Source organism: Rhincodon typus, chromosome 22 (genome assembly GCF_021869965.1).
Source record: "Rhincodon typus isolate 14 chromosome 22, sRhiTyp1.1, whole genome shotgun sequence".
NCBI classification, from domain to species: domain Eukaryota; kingdom Metazoa; phylum Chordata; class Chondrichthyes; order Orectolobiformes; family Rhincodontidae; genus Rhincodon; species Rhincodon typus.
Window position 1 is genome coordinate 9,475,542 of NC_063353.1, and position 19,866 is coordinate 9,495,407.

At 42.1% G+C, this 19,866-nt stretch overlaps 1 protein-coding gene across 1 annotated transcript in view; it reads right to left on the reverse strand.

Annotated features, from left to right (window-relative positions):
• Positions 1-19,866, reverse strand: part of LOC125485812 (phosphatidylinositol 4-phosphate 3-kinase C2 domain-containing subunit beta-like) — a 140,991-nt gene that overhangs the window by 112,644 nt on the left and 8,481 nt on the right. Inside the window, exons 3-6 of the mRNA XM_048610566.1 lie at positions 19,500-19,657; positions 5,367-5,464; positions 5,121-5,200; positions 4,022-4,085 (exon numbers count right to left, since the gene is read on the reverse strand). Coding sequence (XP_048466523.1) covers positions 4,022-4,085; positions 5,121-5,200; positions 5,367-5,464; positions 19,500-19,657 — 400 coding nt within the window. The remainder of the gene's footprint in view (positions 1-4,021; positions 4,086-5,120; positions 5,201-5,366; positions 5,465-19,499; positions 19,658-19,866) is intronic.

The following is a 19,866-nucleotide window of genomic DNA, read 5'->3' on the forward strand; positions in this document are numbered from 1 at the left end:
CCTAACTCAAAACGTTACTGGCAACTATGTTATATTAGAGGATGTATATTTATATGGCATTGTCCCTCAAACTTTTTAATTATGGAATCATACCATAAATGTAGCATATTAGGAGCTGTTTGGCCCATTGAGTTTGTGTTGCTTCTTTCAAAGAGTAAACCAGTCAGGCCCACTCCCTCACTCTTTGATCACATTACAGAATCTTTTCTCTTTCAAGTAAGTATCCAACTTAACACACCCCTTTTAAAACGATCAACAGAGGAAATTTTAAGGGTTTGATCTTCTGTGATGTCTATGAACACACATTGAAGAAAGATTGCAAAATGTGCTGGGAGGTTTTGGTCAGATTGCCGATGTCAACATAATCAGTAAGGTAAGGTAAGAGCACAGCTGTCAATGCTGTAATGGCTTGCATTGCAACACATACAACAGTTTTATTGCTCCACACGAATAGAGCTGATCTTGGCCAAATTCCAAACTTCAAAATTAAATCCATACCTGCATGACAGCTAAGAAAGAAGGGCAGCAACCTGGTTTGTGCCACATATTTATTCAACAGTTTGGTGATTTAGCAAGCCTTTAGCACAGCCTCTCACACCATCTTCCTGAGATTGTTCCCACAGAATGTATTGAGAACTGAGTTCTGAGTCTCCAAATAGATTCCACTTCCAACCACAATCATTTATCCCATCAGGGAACTTTGAATGGTAACACACTCTGATACCCAGCCTTTGCTTATTAAAGAAATCAAACATATTATAAGATTCACTAGAATCTTAAAACATTTAAATTCTCAACAAATTTTAAAGAGATTTATGTGGTCTATTGAGAAATAATTTAGGGAAATGCTTGAGCCAGAAGTCACCGAATAAATCTTAATAAATTAGTTATCATGTAGTGACATTAACACATGCAAAACTACATGTTGGTACAGTTTTTAAATGCATTAAATATGTATAATTGTCATTCAGACCACCCTGTAGAACAATTTTGCTGCTGATTCAAGTTTGCAATTGCTTTGGTGAATCAAAAGGGTTGTCGAACCAACTCTGCATATTCCACTCAATAACAACAGAACTGTCTGCTTTCAAGCTGCAACTGTACAAACTCATTCAGGCAGCTTCTGCATAAAAGCAATCAGAATAAGGAGATTGTCAATCAAGGCATGCTCTCTATCACCCAGGAGCCATCCACTAGACTTTCCCGACAGATATGGTTTATTTGCAGTACGCTGTGGCAATAAAGAACAGACCAAACATGTTTAAGGCATCAATCAAATCCTTCAAATGACCTTTAGGTCTCTCATCATCATACATCATTCTCTGGTGGTTAGTTCCAGGACTGTTAAAATGCTACTGTTCAGCCAGCCAGGAGGAGAAGGAGCCTGAGTTATCCTCTAAGATAACAAGGTGTAGAGCTAGATGAACACAGCAGGCTAAGCAGCATCAGAGGAGCACGAAGGCTGACATTTCGGGCCTAGACCCTTCTTCAGAAATGGGGGAGGGGAAGGGGGTTCTGAAGTAAATAGAGAGAGAGGGGGAGGCGGATAGAAGATGGATAGACGAGAAGATAGGTGGAGAGGAAACAGACAGGTCAAAGAGACGGAGATGGAGCCAGTAAAGGTGAGTGTAGGTGGGGAGTTAGGGAGGAGCTAGGTCAGTCCAGGGAGGACGGACAGGTCAAGGGGGCGGGATGAGGTGAGTCGGGAGGAGATGGAGGTGGGGCTTGAGGTGGGAGGAGGGGATAGGTGGGAGGAAGGACAGGTTAGGGAGGCGGGGACGAGCTGGGCTGGTTTTGGGATGCGGTAGGGGGAGGGGAGATTTTGAAGCACGTGAAGTCCACATTGATACCATTGGGCTGCAGGGTTCCCAAGCGGAATATGAGTTGCTGTTCCTGCAACCTTCGGGTGACATCGTTGTGGCACTGCAGGAGGCCCAGGATGGACATGTCGTCTGAGGAATGGGAAGGGGAGTTGAAATGGTTCGCGAGTGGGAGGTGCAGTTGTTTAGTGCGAACTGAGCGTAGGTGTTCTGCAAAGTGGTCCCCAAACCTCCGCGGAGACTTGGGGACTGCTTTTTCAAAATCTCCCCTCGCCCTACCGCATCCCAAAACTAGCCCAGCTCGTCCCCGCCTCCCTAACCTGTTCTTCCTCCCACCTATCCCTTCCTCCCACCTCAAGCCCCACTCCCATCTCCTACCTACTAACCTCATCCCGCCCCCTTGACCTGTCCGTCCTCCCTGGACTGACCTATCTCCCCACTAACTCCCTACCTACACTCACCTTTACTGGCTCCATCCCCGCCGCTTTGACCTGTCTGTCTCCTCTCCACCCATCTTCTCCTCTATCCATCTTCTATCCGCCTCCCCCTCTCTCCCTATTTATTTCAGAACCCCCTTCCCCTCCCCCATTTCTGAAGAAGGGTCTCGGCCCAAACCGTCAGCCTTCCTACTCCTCTGATGCTGCTTAGCCTGCTGTGTTCATCCAGCTCTACACCTTGTTATCTCAGATTCTCCAGCATCTGCAGTTCCTACTATCTCTGAGTTATCCTCTGATTTCCCTCACTTCCTCTATTTACCCTCAGCCTGCTGCCCATCTCACGGTGAATACACACTGAGGAGCTGTGTAGCCATAAGGAGCTCAAAGAGAATTGCAAACAAAGATTTGTCAATTTTACGCTATTATTTTGATTTATCTGCTTTAGGAGAGAGTGAGGAGAAAAGACTGTGCAAAATCAATTTTGTTTTGGAATGACTGGATGAAAGCGGTATTGTGAAGACATTGATTTTAAACTGATTTGTCACGATTCCTGTGTCCAGGAGGGAGAGAATGCCATTAGTGTTGGCAAGGAATTCACCCTAAACCTTCAGTTTGGGCTGTGCTATTTTTTCCAATATCTTGCACCTCCCTTATGAATGGCATGATTACCACAGGGGCAATCATGCTTGCTGTTTCAATTACAACCACGTTTCAATATTGTTGGATCCCAGGCCAGAGGTGAGTGATAATGGGAGGGGGGGGTGGTGGAAATCATTGGGTAGTGGTTGTGGGGGGAGGGATGGACATCAGTAACCATGGCAATGTGTGTCTTTCAGCTGAATCCCTCCCGTTCCAGATGCCAAGTCACTCAAACAGATACTGAATGTCTTTGAATGTGCCTCCCATGATAATGCAGTGAGTGCATGATTGCACAATTGCTGTGTAAAATAACATAAAATATCTTCTTATAACAGCACCCAAAAATTACATTTTAAAGGACATGGTGCTCACTACCATATTCTCATGGCCAGTTAGGGATGGGCAGTTTATATTGCACTGATCAGTGTCACCACATCCCATGAATGAATAGAACCTGTAAACTCAATGCATTACAATGACAAGCCAGCTCTCACTTTACAGAAATATGACACATTAAGAAGGAGAAACAAATATGTGTGAGTAGAATGCAACACTGACTTGTTTCCATTAGAATGCCCATTCCAGCCTGAATTGGGAAAGCAGAAATCGCTCCCAGACATGGACTGATAATTATTCCCTCATGGCATTTACTCTTGTAGTTGAGCTATAAGTTCCATGTTATATAACACTTCAGCCCGCATGCTCCAAACGTGCTGCTTAACTCTATAGATAAATGGTGTTCACTTATGCAAAAAGCCAAATGCAACATAATATGCAAAGAACAGACTGCAGTCCAAACTAGCAGTACATCGTTAAAAAAAATCATCCCACTTCTCTGCCTGCACGGTGCTGAATTAATTTAGATCTGACTACCTTCTAGCGATTTAATAATCTAATTCATGGATCAGTCCGTGCCAATTATAGGCTCGCTATATTATTAAGCATTCATTTAGAGGGACCATTTGGTCAGAGATCATATTATTCCTGAAGCATGCAGTGCTTGCTTAATGAGGATGGATGAATTAAGCAGACAAGTTGTTTCAAGAAGTTTTTCCAATTGGATTGTTACTTGAAATTAACTTATTTGCTGCACACAACAGGCTGTTTCACATGCTCCCATCTTACCTGATTGGTTAATAGACTGTCTGCCTCACGGTAATAGCCATTGAGCTTTGAACTCAGGGCTTTCCTGTGAAAGTAAGATTGCAAAACTTAAGCACGTCAAAGGTCATAAACAGCAAAGAAACACAAACTGACCATGTTTTATGGAAGGCTGTTAAATTTAATGCTACAAAGGTTAGGAAAGAAAAAGAACGCTTCAGAAAACAAAATGCATTAAATTAACTGTTGAAATTTCAGACCAGGCAGCTTCACAAAATATTACTTCCTACAAATTGTTTAATGAATATTTTTAAGCTGAAAGTATACTGGAAATCATACTTCATTTGGAATGTGAAAAATAAAGGCAGAATCTAATTTTATATCATATTATAGTTATTGAAGTCAAAATAGAATCTGTCTTGACTGATTTATTTTTGAAATGGAAACAAGCAGTAAATATAAAATTGAGGTGCAAGAAATTTGCCTTGGCCCAGAAACAGTGCTGAGTGATCAATGCTGCCCAAGCTGAGGGGCCTGCAGTTCAAAGGAGATTGGTTCTCAGCAATGGAAATAAACTTGTGATTTCCCAGCATTGACAGTGCCTCTATAGTCAAGTTGTGTGAACATAGCAGTCAGTGTCAAGTTACCTGTCTCGCTGGTAGCAGCCCTCAGGTAAGTGTCAGGAAGCAATATTCATGTGGGTAATGGACGGTCTGTTTTGTCTAGAGAAGTGTTCTGATCATAGCTCTTGTGAAGTTATAGAAACCTGTTTACATATGAAGATTTAGGAGTTTGGAAAAAAAAAACTTGGAGGACTGTAGTACCAGTGGAGACATAGCCCTGTGTAAATTGAGGATGAAACTGTAGGGAATGTGGATAGCAAGTGAGAAGGAAAGAAAGTGTGCACACAGAGATAATGGAATCTATTATCTACAAGACGAACAAATCTACAATGAGGATTATACCCGTACAGTATGGGATGGCAACTCGGAGGCAATAGTGAATCTATTAAGAAAATGCTAGTAACCAGAATTCATTGTCTAAATCAGAACCCACTGAGAACAATCCTGAACATCACTCATGTCAATATTTAAGGTCAGAAAGCCCAGTAAACATTTCTTACCTAGACAGGCTCACTTGACATGCACCATTTTCTTTGGGTTCAATTTGATGAAGAGTGAGTGGATTTTGGTCATCTCCCACCTGCTTGAGAGTAATCAACCATTATGGATAATTTAATGGACAGTAAGTCCATCGTGCAGATATTGAAGTTAGGATTGATAATTTTAACAAGTTCGTCAGTATTGAATCTTTGTCTCAGACAATAAAGCTCAATATTACCAAAGTTCTGAGCAAAATTGTTACTTACGGTTCGAGCTAACATCCGTTGAAGATCACTGTGTCTAAGTAGCTGAAGCTTGATGTCAATGCCAAGTTTTAGATAATGCCGTAGGCACTCATGACTCCCTAAAGTACAAGGACTAGACCAATAAAATTAAAACCATACAGTAATATTTTGCAAGGGAAAAACAACTCATAAAATCACATAAATTCCTTATGCCACCAGCAAATTCTTTATTTGTCTGAGCAACGCTGCAATATCAACAGGAAGACACAATGCTGAAGGAGAGAGAAGGAATTTATGCTTTCAAATTTGATTCAACACAGTGTTTGTTTGAAGACTTTGAATTCCAATGCTTTTCCAAAAATGAATTTAATCCCTTTGGCTAAACTAGTGTTGTTGGAGTGATGCACAAGATCTTAGACGCTGCTTTTAATGTCATTTTTTTTGCTCACTGTTAGTAACTAACTTAACATTGATTACTGGTGAAAATACATTGCTCAGTAGTTAGCAATGCTGCCTCATAGCACCAGGGACCCGGGTTTGATTCCACCCTGGGGCAACTGTGTGGAGTTTGCACGCTCTCCCTGTGTCTGTGTGGGTTTCCTTCAGGTTGTCCAGTTTCCTCTCACAGTCCAAATATGTGCAGGTCAGGTGGATTGGCCATGCCAAATTACCCATAGTGTCCAGGGATATGCAGGCTAGGTGGGTTAGCCACGGGAAATGCAGGATTATAGGGATAAGGTAGGGAGTTGGGATGCTCTTCAGAGGGTCGGTGTGGACTTGATGAGCCGAATGGCCACTCTCACACTATAGGGATTCCGTGATTCTATGATAAAAGTACTGACAGCAGGAAAAAGGCAAATTGGCATATTGAGTTGAAGCATCCTTTCACTGGAGCAATCCAGATAACTTTACAGTTAAATCCCTAATAAATGAAAGACCTAATAGAGATTGTCAGGATTGTTTAGAATTTGAATCAAGCAAAAAAGACTCCCAAGTTGAAAAAAAAACATTTTGTTTTGAGATAAGGAACTCAACTGTTCGATAGGTGGGAAGATCTCTATGGGAAAATCTTCTTTAAAGTTTTCGAGAAGAGTTGTAGATTAGGTTGTGGATGAGGTTGCAGACATGCTCGCCGTTTCATCACCCTGCTGGGTAACATCGTCAGTGTGCCTCCGGTGAAGCGTTGGTGTTCTGTCCCGCTTGTTATTTATATGCCTCGGTTTGCTCAGGTGGTTGGTGTCACTTCCAGTTTTGTTTCTCAGTGGTTTGTTTATCGGGTCCAGTTCAAAGTGTTTGTTGATGGAGTTCCGGTTGGAATGCCAGGCCTCCAGGAATTCCCTGGTGTGTCTCTGTTTGGCTTGTGCTATTATGGATGTGTTGTCCGTGTCTAGCGAGACATGAATCTTCTTCGGCATGACAGCCAAAATGCTACATCAGTTATCATTATTGCTGAGCATCGCTTTCCTGCATCAGCTGGTAAGGAACCAGGCAGTGCCATTATCAGCCCAACTGGTTCCACTCATGACCTTTTGGAACATAAACCTGCCACCCTAATCTAGTCTGGCCTATATGTGACTGGTACTACACTAATATGGCCATCTCTTAAGTGCCCTCTGAAGGACTGAGCAGGGCACTCAGTCAGATCATCTCAGAATGATCAGTGCTAACTTTGTTAGTGGTGCCTACAGCAGAAGGTTGAATGAGGAAGAAGTGTCAAGAAGGCCACACTTGCCTACATCACAAAAATCAAATGACCTATAAGAAATTGAAGTCAGTTTTAATTCACTGGTGAGGAGTGAAAGCAATGAACTGATAGCTCCTTCTTTGATCATTTGATCCACTGAAAGAGACTGTGTACACAAACCAATTTCCCACATATTATTTAATTTCTCATAAATTAATTAATGTTATTCAGCTGATGACGACTTTGGTGTTCAAACAGGAATTGTGAAAGAAGACATTCGGTTTAGAGGTGTTTTTGATCCCAGGGAACTTCAGGGAATTTTGTCTCAAATGGGACAGAACCCCTTTTAATTTGGATTTACTAATAGCTTAACTAGGAATTTTTGTTGGAAATGTAGAGTTACTTGCTTTTGCAATTAGAGACTACTTTTAGGATGTTCTTGGAGTGTGACCATAACTGAAGAGTAAAGACAAACCCTGGTGTACTTAGGGTATACTTTCTCTGCAGCCGTAACATTGTATTCCTCGCTCTGTTCTATTACCCTTATGCACTTTGTACGGTACGATCTGCCTGGACTGCACACAAAATGTTTTGTTGTGCTGAGGTATATGTGATAATAATAAATCAAATCAAAAATAAGGGCCTTGTTTTCTGGTGATTAATCTGTGAGTACATCATAGCAACAGTTTACCCTTTAGAACTGAAAGCAATTAAGAACAGAATTAGGCATTTTAACCCCTCAAGCCATTCAGTTAGATAACTGATAATTTGTACCTCAACTGAATTGCTCCATGTGAGCCCCTACCTAATAAAAAACCTCTCAATTTCAGTGTCCTCCCATACTCCCCCTTTACGTAGTCTTTTGGAAGTGGTGGAGAGTTGGGGTAATTAGTGAGGAGACAGAGAATTCCAGATCTCTGCTACCTTTATTGTTAAATTTGATAATTGCTTTTTTCTTAATTTAATAAGGCAGCAACAAACAAGCAACATACAAATGACTTACTTCTGTAAAATCTCTTCAGCACCACAGAGCTTTAAAACATAATTATTCCTGGCTTCGAACCTTTGCTGTGTATCACTCAAGATTGTCTGAATGAGTTCCTCGACAGTGCAGCCAGCTGGAAAAGTTAGAAAACAGGATTTGGCAAACCTTTCAGTAAAGATGAAATGGTTTCCTGTTATTGTTTTTAACAACCATAGGATCATGGAATCCCTACAGTGTGGAAGCAGGCCATTCAGCCCATTGACTGTACACTGACCCTCTAAAGAGCATCCCACCCAGACTTACCCACTACCATATCCCTGTAACTCTGCGTTTTCCATGGCTAATCCACCTAGCATGGACATCTCCAGACACTATGAGCAATTTAGCACAGCCAATCCATTTAACTTGCACATATTTGGACAATGTTCTTCATCACTGGTATGAAATATTAGTATCATACATCTTCTTGTACTGTTGGTGTAGTTGTGATGGAATATGTATGGAAGCACTTGTCTTGATAACCTAGTTTGATTTTGCCCAAATCTGGTAGATGGTGATTTAAATATAATGTCTGTTGTCTGTGGAATTTGAATTGGGGATGTTTGTGTAACAGAACAACTTGGGCTAAAGTCTTCACTGAAATAAATGGCATGGAAGCAGAGGAGGGTATTATATCTAATAGGCCTATGTCAATGTAACCTCTTCAACTGGAGCCATCAAAACTAATCCCATGTTTCTTGACCTTGCCCAACCAGCATGCATTTTAAATTAGCCCTTTCTATCTCATCGTTAAGTAAGTCTTAATAATGCACTTAGAAAAGCATAGTATAGTTAAACAAATCAAAATGTTTTAGAGAAGGGAAATAATGGTTATTTCATTGAAATGTTGTACAATTTTTTGAAGGTGAGACTAGTAGATTGTATCAAGCAGAATAATAGATGTGGTATACTTGGATTTCCAAAAGGCTTTACTTAAGATACCATACAACGTGAGGATCCATGAGTTTGGATGATATTTTCGCATGGATAAAGGAATGGTAAATGGATAGGAAGCAGACAGTATGGAAACATGGGGTATTTTCAAGTTGGCAAACTGTGAGAACTGGAGTGTCACCAGGATTATTGCTGGCCTCAGCTATCTACAATCTATATTAATGCTCAGGTGAAACGACAGAGAATAATCTAAGTTTACTTACAGTACAAAGCCAAGTGGGAATACAAACAGTGAGAGGACACGAAGAAGTCACGAAGAGATACAGAAAGACTAAAGAGTGGGCAACAGTTGGCAGCTGGAGTATAAAGTGGGCAGTGCAAAGTTATTCATCCTGTCATAAGAACAGTAAAGCAGAATATTTTTTTAAATGGTGTGAAACTTGAATTTGTTGATGTTGAGATAGAATTTGGTGTATTCTCACAGGGAATTCATAAGGTTAGTATACGGGTACAATAAGAAATTCAGAAAACAATATTTTTTCTTTATTCATTCACAGGGATGAGGGCATAGCTGGCTGGGCAGCATTTATTTCCTATCCCTAATTGCCCAGAGGGCAGTTAAGAGTCAACCATGTTGCTGTGGGTCTGGAGTCACATGTAGGCCAGACCAGGTAAGGATGGCAGTTTCTTTCCCTAAAGGACATTAGTGAACCAGGTGGGTTTTTCCCGACAATCGACAATGGATTCACAATCATTATTAGATTCTTAATTCCAGATATTTATTGAATTCAAATTCCACCATCTGCCATGGCAGGATTCGAACCCAGGTCCCCAGAGCATTATCTGAGTATCTGATTAACCGTCCAATGATAATACCACTAGGCCGTCCCCTACCCATTGCCTTTAATTGCAAGGGTATAGGGGCACCAGAAACAAGAAGTCTCGTTATAGTTGCTCAGGGTTTTGACCAGACTATGCCTGGAATAAAAGTATGTGATTTTGATCTCTGGGATTTAATAAAGAATTGGAGCTGGTACAGCAGAGGTTCATTAGATTGATCCTTAGGATATAAGAGTTATCCAATGATGACAGGCTGAATAAATTGAGTCTATATCCTTTGGAGTTCAGGTGTTCCCTTTGAAGCACTCAAGATTATGAAGCGGCTTTATAGGATAGAGGCTGAATTTTCCAAAAATTGGCTAGGGATCAATTTCAAGGTGTTTCATGGAGATTGTCCTTCTGAGCTCCATGTTATCGAAGACAGTTCTCTGCAGCTCATGTCATTATGTATCTGTCAAGCCTTTATGGTGTCCTGCTTGCTCTATTGTGCACTCACCAATGGCAGAAATGCCCCACACTGGTAGGACTGCCTATCTCATCGTTAAATAAGTCTTAATAATGCACTTAGAAAAGCACAGTATAGTTAAACAAACCAAAATGTTTTAGAAAAGGGAAATAATGGTTATTTCATTGAAATGTTGTGGAATTCCCAATACCATATTTAAAGCTCATCTTCATCGTCTTGCTTTCCTCACATCATCACATGTTTGACCAACTGTCATTGTATCTACAGCTACAAGAATCAAGCTACTTGGGTTACCCACCCTCAGCATCATACCATGAATCTTGTCTAAGCAGGTGTAACTTTCCCCAATGTCCAGTGTATGTAACATCTTTTCGTTGTTCAATGTAGTTGTATATTATACTGGAAAGCCATTGATCATCAGAAAATCTGATATTCAACAACAGCAAAACTGAAGAGAAAAGGAACAAGAAGAAATGGCATTTGCTTCTGACAATGCACAGGGACTTTTTACCTTTCGGGTTTCAACACATGTATAGTCAATGAGTGAGATAACAAGGTGTAGAGCTGGATGAACACAGCAGGCCAAGCAGCATCATAGGAGCAGAAAGGCTGACGTTTCGGGCCTAGACCCTTCATCAGAAATGGGGGAGGGGAAGGGGGTTCTGAAATAAATAGGGAGAGAGGGGGAGGCGGATAGAAGATGGATAGAGGGGAAGATAGGTGGAGAGGAAACAGACAGGTCAAAGAGGCGGAGATGGAGCCAGTAAAGGTGAGTGTAGGTGGGGAGTTAGGGAGAGATAGGTCAGTCCAGGGAGGACGGACAGGTCAAGGGGGCGGGATGAGGTTAGTAGGTAGGAAATGGGGGTGCGGCTTGAGGTGGGAGGAGGGGATAGGTGGGAGGAAGAACAGGTTAGGGAGGCGGGGACAAGCTGGGCTGGTTTTAGGATGCAGTAGGGGGAGGGGAGATTTTGAAGCTTGTGAAATCCACATTGATACCATTGGGCTGCAGGGTTCCCAAGCAGAATATGAGTTGCTGCTCCTGCAACCTTCGGGTGACATCGTTGTGGCACTGTAGGAGGCCCAGGATGGACATGTCGTCTGAGGAATGGGAGGGGGAGTTGAAATGGTTCGCGACTGGGAGGTACAGTTGTTTATTACGAACCGAGCATAGGTGTTCCGCAAAGCAGTCCCCGAGCCTCCGCTTGGTTTCCCCGATGTAGAGGAGGCCACAACAGGTACAGCGGATGCAGTATACCACATTAGCAGATGTGCAGGTGAACATCTGCTTGATGTGGAAAGTCTTCTTGGGGCCTGGGATGGGGGTGAGGGAGGAGGTGTGGGGGTAGGTGTAGCACTTCCCGTGTTTGCAGGGAAAAGTGCCGGGTGTGGTGGGGCTGGAGGGGAGTGTGGAGCGGACAAGGGAGTCACAGAGAGAGTGGTCCCTCCGGAAAGCAGATAAGGGTGGGGAGGGAAAAATGTCTTTGGTGGTGGGGTCGGATTGCAGATAGCGGAAGTGTCAAAGGATGATGCATTGGATCCGGAGGTTGGTGGGGTGGTACGTGAGGACGAGGGGGATTCTTTTTTGGTTGTTATTGCGGGGACGGGGTGTGAGGGATGAGTTGCGGGAAATGCGGGAGACACGGTGGAGGGCGTTCTCGACAACTGAGGGGGGGAGGTTGCGGTCCTTGAAAAACGAGGACAGCTGAGATGTACGGGAGTGATATGCCTCATCCTAGGAGCAGATGCGGCGGAGGCGAAGGAATTGGGAATAGGAGATGGCATTTTTGCAGGAAGGTGGGTGGGAGGAGGTGTATTCTAAGTAGCTGTGGGAGTCGGTAGGCTTTAAATGGATATCGGTTTCTAGGTGGTTGCCCGAGATGGAGACAGAGAGGTCCAGGAAGGTGAGAGAGGTGTTAGAGATGGTCCAGGTGAACTTAAGGTTGGGGTGGAAGGTGTTGGTGAAGTGGATGAACTGTTCGAGCTCCTCGTGGGAGCACGAGGCGGCGCCGATACAGTCATCAGTGTAACGGAGGAAGAGGTGGGGTTTAGGGCCAGTGTAGGTACGGAAGAGGGATTGTTCCAGGTAACCTACAAAGAGGGAGACATAGCTAGGGCCTTCCTGCTCCTATGATGCTGTTTGGCCTGCTGTGTTCATCCAGCTCTACACCTTGTTATCTCAGATTTTCCAGCATCTGCGGTTCCTACCATCTCTATAGTCAATGAGTGAGCCCTGCACCCAGCCCACATCTATTGGAACTGGGTGGCAAATAAGTCTTGTCATCAGTCGCCCTGAGTTAAAAGGCTTAAGGTGCAGGTTCTAATCTTCATTTTGAGGGTCTATACTGTGCACACATATGAGTATAGGTAGAATGGAAATATTGATTGATACCTCTATTCATTTCAGGTTGCGATAAAAACAAGTGCACAAAATAGTAATGGGAGCATTGCAACATTACATCCTTACTAATTTAAGGAGTAGACTTTATGAATTTTCACTTCAGGCATGGGAGCAAGAGGATCAAATGTAGGCCATTCAGCCCCATGAACCTTTTCTGCAATTCAATTAAATCATTGCTAGAATCCCATTTATCTATCTCTAACAAATTGATGAAACAATCCCTGTAATCCTGATACTATGAAATAGTCAATGGAGTAACGACATTTTCAAACATCTACCCACTGCCACGAGTGTTCGACGAATGCCAGATGGGGGTCTCACTATGTCGGCAGCAGGAAAAGCAACCCCTGTCAAGTTATTAGGTGACCTCCAGGACTTGGGCTCCCTCAATGAAAGACAGTCAATGTTTGATCAAATTCAACAAAAATGTGAAGGAGGTGGGTGCTGAGGGAGTGCTGGGAACCATTCTCCTGCTGCTGATACACATCCACCCCATTCCCCATCCCAGCCCACCATTACTCATTTGTGGCTTTGGTCCCTTGGGCGATGGTAGGTCTTGAGTGGACGTGTTGCTGGCAACAGCCATGCCTCCCAGTGTCGCTGCCTAGATGTCCAGCTGCAGGCCTTCTGAGGTGCGGAGGGGAACAGGATTTCTTCCCTGGGGATCCTTGATCTGAAGGAAGGTCAACTACTAGTCAGGCACTTAATTGTGTAGGCCTTCCCTTAAAGAGATGACACAGGACTTACACTAGCTCTCCAGTTGTCACACAAGACCTTCAATACTTGTGTTAAATAAAGGCCAGACATGTGGGATTTAAAAATCAGGAAAGGATTAACAAGTTGAGTATCTTTCTTCTTGTGAAAGGAAAAGATGAGGGGTGATGTTTAGGAGGTCTCTAAAATTCAGAAAAGTTTTAGCAGAGTGAGTACAGCAAGACTGTTTCCATTGGGGAAACAGCATAACTGGAATCATCAACGTGAGGCAGTCAGCAAGAAATTCAGTAGGGAATTCAAAAGAGAACATCTTTACCCAAAGTGAATCTGCTACCATGTCAAGTCATTATAAATGCAGTTAAAGGGAGGCTGGACAAGCAGCTAAGGGAGAAGGAAGTAAAGGTTTACAATGAAGATTTGAGCAGGGAGAATAAATGACAGGTTGGACAAACTGACCTGTTTCTGTATTTTCTTTTCCAATGTAATCAATATACAGCTGAACAAGACTTCATTCTGTACAATAACTGGGAATTAACAGCTGTGTAAGAGGCTAGAAACAGGTAATTTATTTTCACTATTAGAAGATCGACTGTACTAAATTATGTTTAATGGAAGGAATTCAATTTATAAATCCCTACCTTCTGAAATGCATTCTGTTTCCAGCAGTACTGTAGTACTAGATTAAACTTACATGAATTCAAAGAAGATTTTAATTTAATGTTCCATTTTATATTGTATCAGCTTCCCTCATGTCTCTGCAAACAGTATCAGACATTTCTCAGCACGGGCTTGATGTTCCTGCTCTTTTATTTCCTCCATTCCAATGTTCTTGTGAAGCTGCCAGCATTTGTGGTTATGGAAGTGACAGTGCATGCCATGTTCCATGTCAATGTTGTGTTCACAGCCGCTTTCAAATGTAATGTACATTGAAATTAAATTTTACAGGTAACACTGTTCCATCCCCACTGTCTAGGATTCCAAACTCTAATTTACTCATAAACAAAAAAAAATGATCTGTGGATGCTGAATATCAGAGACAAAAGCAAACACTGCTAGAAAAACTCTGGCAGCATCTGTGGGGAGCAAACAGATTTCAAGAGTCATAGAGATGTACAGCACAGAAACAGACCCTTAGGTCTATACCTTGTCCACACCAACTAGGTATCCTAAATTAATCTAGCCTCATTTGCCAGCATTTGGCCCATATCCCTCTAAATCCTTTCAATTCATGTATGCAGATGCCATTTAAATGTTGTAATTGTACCAGCCTCCACGACTTCGTCTGGCAGCTCATTCTATACATTCACCACCCTCTACGTAAAAAAGATACCCCTTAGGTCCCTTTTAAATCTTAGGCCCTCACCTTAAACCTATGTCCCTCTAGTTTTGGACTCCCCTACCCTGTGAAAAAGACCTTGGCTATTCACCCTATCAACGCCCGTCATGATTTTAGAAACCTCTATATGGTCACCCCGCAACCTCCGACACTCCTGGGAAAATAGCTCCGACCTATTCAGCCTCTCCTTATAGCTCAAACCCTCCAACCCTGTTATCATCCTTGCAAATCATTTTTGCACCATTCCAAGTTTAACATCCTTCCTATTGCAGGGAGACCAGAATTGAAGGCATTATTCCAAAAGTGGCTAAACCGATGTCCTATGCAGCCGCGACGTGACCTCCCAACTCCTATACTCAATGCCCTGACATTTCCAGTCCAGTGACCTTTCTTCAGAATGAATTTTACTCATACTTCTTTCAACTTAGCTGCCCACAATATGGTTTATCGACACTGGAATGACCAAACAGTGACAGTGTTTTTGCTTTGGCAAACACCTTCATTCAGTCTGCAAGCTTGCAGCTGGGTTACTGGCCACTTCTTGTTTTCATTCACTGTCCCACTCTGACTCTGTCTTCTCTGTCCTCTCCTGCTGCACTGTTTTGATGACATTTAATGGGAGCTTGAGGAATGGGACATTATCATTCGATTGCGCACCTTACAGCCTTCTTAAATCAGTCTGGAGTTCAACAATTTTAGATCATAACCACTGTTCTCATTTCTTTGGACAGCAGATTTTAGTAATGATTCTTCTTTTGTCATTTTCAGTTCCTCAAGACCACATTTTGTCTTTATTTTACCATACCATACCACTCTATTTCACGTTCTTCCATTATCCCTTTTATTATTTAATTTCTCCTGCTTTGTCGCCATCACAGGCATTCCCTTTTGTTCTCCCTTCCCTGTCTTTTTTTTCCTTGCCTTTGCACGTAAAGCAATAAGAAAATCAAGCTTTGTAAACAGGAGACAGCTATTAAGGTGTATAAGCTTGCTCCAGTGTTATTCAATGAGATCAGGCAATCTAACATCATATACTCACCTTCTCCCTATAATCTTTAAATGATTTACAAGAAACTATCAACTGCAGATTTAAAATTATCCACCCATCTAGCATTAAATGCCAAATGTAATTTATAGACTCATAGAGTCATACAACACAGAAACAGATCCTTTGGTCCAACCAGTCCATGCTAACCATAATCCCAAATTAAACTAGTGCCACCTGCCTGCCCTTATTCCTCCAAGCCTTTCTTATTCATAAACCTATGCAAATGTCTTTCAAAAGTTGTAACTGTACCTGCATCCACCACTTCCACTGGAAGTTCATTCCACACATGAACCGTTCTCTGTATAAAAAAAATTGCCTCTCATGTCCTTTTTAAGTCTTTCTCTTCTCACCTTAAAAATATGCCCCCTAGTCTTGAAATCCCCCATGCTAACAAATAGACATCTGCAATTCACCTTATCCTTCATGATTTAAAAAATAATATATAAGGTCACCCCTCAATCTTCTATACTCCAGTGAAAAAAGTCCTAGCCTATCCAGCCTCTCCTTATAACTCAAATCTTCCATTCCTGGCAACATTCTGGTAAATCTACTCTGAGCCCTATCCAGCTTAAAATCCTTCCGATAACAGGGTCGCCAGAACTGGACACAAAACTCCAGAAGAGCAGGTGGCATAGTGGCTCAGTGGTTAGCACTGCTGCCTTACAGCACCAGGGACCTGGGTTCAATTCCAGCCTCAGGCTGTGTGGAGTTTGCACATTCTCCCTGTGTCTGCGTGGGTTTCTGCTGAGTGCTCCGGTTTCCTCCCACAGTCCAAAGATGTGCATGTTAGGAGGATTAGCCATGGGAAATACAGGGATAGGGTAGGGGACTGAGTCTGGGTGGCATGTTCTTCGGAGATTCGGCCTCTTTCCACACTACAGGGATTCTATGGATCTATGAACAATGTCACGTAAACCTCAAAATGACTTCCTAACTCCTATACTCAAAGAAGGCAAGTTAAATGACTTCTTAACCATCCTGTCACAACCTTCAAGTTCCCATCCAAGCCATACTCCACCCGACTTGGAAATAAATTGCTGTTTCCTCACTGTCACTGTGGCAACAGTAGCCCTACCAAGCCTAATGCGCAAATCATAGTAAATGTGGGAATTTCCTGATCTGTTTGGCTTAATGATACATGGATTAAACCAGAAAAATGGCAATATTTAAAATCTTCAATAATTTCTTACTGCTGACTAGATTATAGTTTGTGTTGATATAAACTGCTTGTTTTCTTTAATTTACGACCAACATTGCCATATTTTTGTTAAATTTATATTGGCAAAGGGGGAAGATCCATCTTGCAGTAATATTGAAAATCCATAGCAACACTAAGACTAAAGGAGTAGGGAAAATTAGATAAGTTAAAATGTGTATGTTTAATGATTGTTATATTTTATTTAAGTAAAATATCTTCTGGCACTATCTACCACACTTGTAATCCTTTTGGTGATTATATCATTACTGAGAACTTCAGCATTATAACATGATCAATTAACACCTGTCAATGAGCACAGTCAACACACATTTTTATGTTACTTACCTCTCCTCTGAAGTAGCAGATGAGATTTTGTCCAAATACCACCAGTTATCCTCAACCCCTTCCAGTGAATTTGTAAAATTGAGTTTCAAACATGTGAAATAAGTGGTTCCTAACTGTTTCCAGTCTTGGCTCATTTGCTAATACTTTTGTGTCTGAGCCATGAGGCTTTGAGGTCAAGACCCACTGCAGGACTTGGGCATAAAATTTTAAGCTGACATTCCAGTGCAGTACCAAGGGTGCAGAGTCAATAGGTGCCATTTGCAGCCATGACGTTAAACTGGGAATTACACTTGCTTGGGCAGGTGTAAAAGATCCCATTGCACTATTTCAAAGAAGAGCAGGGGAGAAATCCCCAGTGTCCTGACCAATATTTATTCCTGAATTAAGATCGTACAACAAAAAACAGATTACCTGGTCAATATCACATTGTGGGAGTTTGCTGTGTGCAATTTGGCTCATTCATACAGCAGTGGCAATAATTGAAAAATGCTTGATTGGCTGTCAAGGTTTTTCATATGTCCAGTGGCCTTGTAAAGCACCATGTAAATAAAAACCTTCCTTTCTTTCCAAGTTCAGTTGTGAAAAGCCTGACCGTGTCTTCCAAACCAATGGGAATAGTTTCAGTTTACTCACACTACTTAGTTCCCTTAACATCCTGAAAACTTTGATCAAATCATCCTTATATCTTCATAAATTCCAGGGAATATATCCCTTGTTTGCAAAACCTTCCCCTTATAAATGAACCCCCAAAAGTGTTGTTCTGATAAGTTTACAGTGTACTCTTCTAAGGTTAATGTAACTTTCCTAACATGTGGTGCCTAGAACTGCTGACAGTATTCCATCTGGGCTCCAACTGGGACTTTGTAAAGCTGAAATGTGACTTCCACTCCTATTTAATTGAAACATTTCTAAAAAAATCCTTCCTGTTTGGATGAAAGTTTAACTGGCTGAAATGTTAGCTCTACTTAAGTTGCTGCAGATGCTGCCAGACCTGTAGAGTGTTTTCAAGAAGACATCCTATCTATAATAAAAATAGAAATTGCTGGAGAAATTCAGTAGGCCTGGCAGCATCTGTAGAGAGAGAAACTAAGCGAATATTTTGAGCTGAGTGACTCTCCATTGCAATTCTGAATCTCTCCACTGATCCAGCTGCCTCTCCTGCAGACTTTTCCCACAAACAGGAATATTGTAATGAACAGATTATGTGTTTTGTTTGAGAGATAAATATTGGCCAGGACACTTGGGATTTATCTGGCTTTCTCTCCTTTGGTGTAGTGCTATTGATTATTTTACATCTACCTGAAAAAGCAGATGTGGCCTTAATTTAGTGACTCTTCTGAATGCGACACCTTCAGTGCAAAACTCCCGCAGTACTGCATTGGTGTATTTGCCTTGATTTTGTGCTCAACTCTGAGACTGGGACTTCAATCCGAAACCTTCTGAGTTTGGTAACCCTTCAATAGAAACTTTAGCGGCAGACGTGTGTCACAGCTCCTACTTAAGTAGAAACTGAGTGACTGGGGCACTTTCTGAAGATTAAGTCACTTGCAAAGCTTATTGCTAATTTAATTAAATCCCTGGGACTTCTGTGAGCCTTGTGTGGAAATGAAAGTACTGACTTAGCTATGCACATGCATAGTCCTGTAGGGATTGTTTAGATCTCAGGCTTTATACATGATACGCTGTTATTAAGAAAGGTGTTTCAAGATTTTGACATGGCGCCAGTGAAGGAATGGCAATGAGATGAGTGTTTTCTTCCAGATTTGTTTTTAATTGATTTTCGATTCCCCCAGCAAATGCCTTGTGAACAGTATTCCAGACCTCTTGCTTACAAGCCCAGTAACATTACGTTGCTGTTTTGCTATAGATAAGCTTTCGACAGGCCAGCATCTGAACTGTGGACCTTCTATGCTGTCTGTATTTTCCTTCTTTGGGTTTGATTGAGCAATTAAGTTACTGAGCAGAAATGCTGAATTGATTAACCAGCCAGGAACAGGCCCCTTAGTCAACATATAAATCGGTTGATATGTTACTGACGTTTCACAAGGTTACGTAAAATGGTATCTCGCTACGCTCAAGTGCAATGGAGATGAATAGTTTAATGCAAACAGGTTGGGAAAACTAGTTTCTCTAGAAATGTCAACTGTTTCTCCTATATGGCCTATGGGCCCTATATAGGACACCTTGAATATAAAGACACTACTAACCATGCATGGATATTTGAATTGGCTCTGGAACAATGTCTGTCACAATCGTTACAGGAATACGCCAGATCCAGAAAAGCTCGTTGGGAAGAACTGTGACAACACTCCTGATCAGACCGCTGTCAGCCTGCATCTCTGAACTTGGGTATTTAGCTCTTAACCTGTGCAACAAAAGCAAAACAAAAACAAAAGGAGCCGTGAGGAACACACACACACTCTTCACTCTCTCTCCCCTCTCTCTCTCTCTCTCTCTCACACACACATGCACACACACACACACACACACACATACACACACTCTTCACTCTCTCTCCTCTCTCGCTCACACACACACACACACACACACACACACACACTCTTCACTCTCTCT